The 2,402-nt window shown below is 36.8% G+C and overlaps 1 protein-coding gene across 4 annotated transcripts in view; it reads right to left on the reverse strand.

The window, feature by feature from the left end:
* The window catches only part of LOC106876322 (ATP-binding cassette sub-family C member 10), a 52,589-nt gene that overhangs the window by 25,227 nt on the left and 24,960 nt on the right, over positions 1–2,402 (reverse strand). For all 4 annotated transcript variants that reach the window (XM_052968042.1, XM_052968040.1, XM_014924822.2 and 1 more), the window contains exons 3-4: positions 1,620–1,847; positions 132–297 (exon numbers count right to left, since the gene is read on the reverse strand). In XM_052968042.1, coding sequence (XP_052824002.1) covers positions 132–297; positions 1,620–1,847 — 394 coding nt within the window. The remainder of the gene's footprint in view (positions 1–131; positions 298–1,619; positions 1,848–2,402) is intronic.

Raw genomic sequence — 2,402 nt, forward strand, 5'->3', positions numbered from 1 at the left:
TGTGTGTGTGTCTCTCTCTCTCCCTCTCTCTCTCTCCCCCTCTCTTTCTCTCCCTCTCTCTCTCTCCCTCTCTCTCATTAATACCCCAAATAGGTTTAAGCAATATAATGTATTAAAGAACAAAATCTTACTTGATTTATATAATGAATAGTAGTGTTCATAGTCAATATTGTTCACGTCAACAAATTGTTGGACTCGCTGAAGTGACACTGCTGCTTCCATAACTCCATTTACAACCCAAGGGAAAGCATTTAAGGGTGCAATTAACATTACAAACAGAGACAGAGATGTGAACACCTGGAAAAATACATAGCATACATGTTCATTTATTGTAATTAAAGCTTTTATAAGATCTAACTTTAGAAACATCAAATCAGCTTAGTAAATTATGCAATGCTTAGCTTCAATAGCTTAAAAAAAACCACTCTATTTTGTGCAAATTAACCTGGAGACAGCTTTTAACATAATTCCTATATAGTGTGACTGACACTAAAACAAAAAAAAAACATAGATGGTGTGTCAAAGCCATAAAGGCCATATACACATAGATACTGTTGAAATGCTAGTGTTGGGAATGAGTTTAGCAAAGAACTAAGTATAGAAGCAGGGGTTTCACCAGGAACTTGTCCTCAGTCCTATTCATTATAGTTTTTGTTAATATGGCATAAGAATTCAGAATCAGTTGCCTTCAGGAACATTTTATGAAGATCACCTGTTTATCACAGTGGAATGTATGGGTAAGTTACAAATGAAACGTTTTATATGTAGAAGCATGGTCTTCAGCCAAAATAACTTAAAATCAACAGGGCAAAGACCAAACTGATAGTGAAAGAGAGCATGAAATATTAGCACTATAAGGGAAATGACAACTTTTTGATATATAGAAAGGGATATTGTACACTCAGTAGAAGCAACAATCGTGAGACCTTTGACAAGCAGATTGAGAATTAGTACTTCAAATTGGCAAACTTAACAGTTAATGAGGACATTCATTAACGGAGTCCATAAACATTTTACATTGCTTACCAGTCAACATTTTCTGTTACTCAGGTAGCAGTTATAGTGAAAACATAACATTTAGGGTGAGAAGGGATGGAAAAAATTTAATGAACTCATATGCAAAATGAAGACCATATGAAGGATGCCTAAGGAATGTGATGATGCAAAGCAGTGAGGCATGTATGTGAGATATGAAGAGGTTAGAAAGAAATTAAGACAACATGATACATTGGGTGTATAACATTAATCTTCAAGAGGTGCAGAGCACAAATGAGAGCAATCAGACATTAATGGCTTTAGCTGATGTACACAAAAGAGATGACTGAACTAGTGTGGAGATATGATATATATGGAGAATGAGTTCTAGGTAAAAGGGTGCTGTATACTGTACATGAGGGTAACCCTTGGAAAAAAAAAAGAACAAGGAGGATGTATGAATAAATCAGACTTCAGGATACAGTTTCACAGGATAGAAATGACAATTAGTGATATGCTGTATAGCAAACCTTTCCAGTTTAAAAAAGCAAACATTAAACAGTTATAACAAAGATGATCATGGTTATATTTCCCTCAAAAAATGATAAAGTTTTTGTATAATTCAGAAAGTAAATTAGTTTTACCTTTGCAGCTGTGAGTTCCTTTCCAAGCAAGATATATGTAACAAATGTCAGTACTGAAATCATGACAGGTGTTGTGGCCCAAAAAAAGGCACAACAAGCATCTAAATATTTTCTTGCTTTCAAGCTGTTTAATTCATCTTGTCGCAGAGAGTTGATTTTTTCAAAGAAATATTTTTCCCAAGCATAAAATTTGACCATCCGTATACCATACAAAAGTTCGTTAATGACCTTGATAAAAGATTTACAAATAAATGAATATAGATGTAGATATAGATACATATATTCATGTGTGTATCATATGTGTGTAGAAAAATATTTAAATGAATAAATATAAAAAGAATATTGTAATTTGCTTGAAGCATTATCATGTGTAAACAGTATAACTATTTTAAAACATTTAAACAAAATATCGTGCGAGATCATTGCCAGTGCCCCTGGACTGGCTCTTGTGCGGCTGACACATGAGGTTTTTCGGGCGAGATCGTTGCCGGTGCCCCTGGACTGGCTCATGTATGGGTGACACATGAAATATATCGAGCAGGATCATTGCCAGTGCCCCTGGACTGGCTCATGTGCGGGCAACACATGAAATCTTTCGAGCGAGATCGTTGCCAGTGCCCCTGGGCCGGCTCTTATGCGGGTGACACATGAGGTTTTTTCGAGCGAGATCGTTGCCGGTGCCCCCGGACTGGCTCATGTGCGGGCGACACATGAAATCTTTCGAGCGGGATTGTTGCCAGTGCCCCCGGACTGGCTCTTGTGCGGGTGACACATGAAATCTTT

Source organism: Octopus bimaculoides, chromosome 1, assembly GCF_001194135.2.
Source record: "Octopus bimaculoides isolate UCB-OBI-ISO-001 chromosome 1, ASM119413v2, whole genome shotgun sequence".
NCBI classification, from domain to species: domain Eukaryota; kingdom Metazoa; phylum Mollusca; class Cephalopoda; order Octopoda; family Octopodidae; genus Octopus; species Octopus bimaculoides.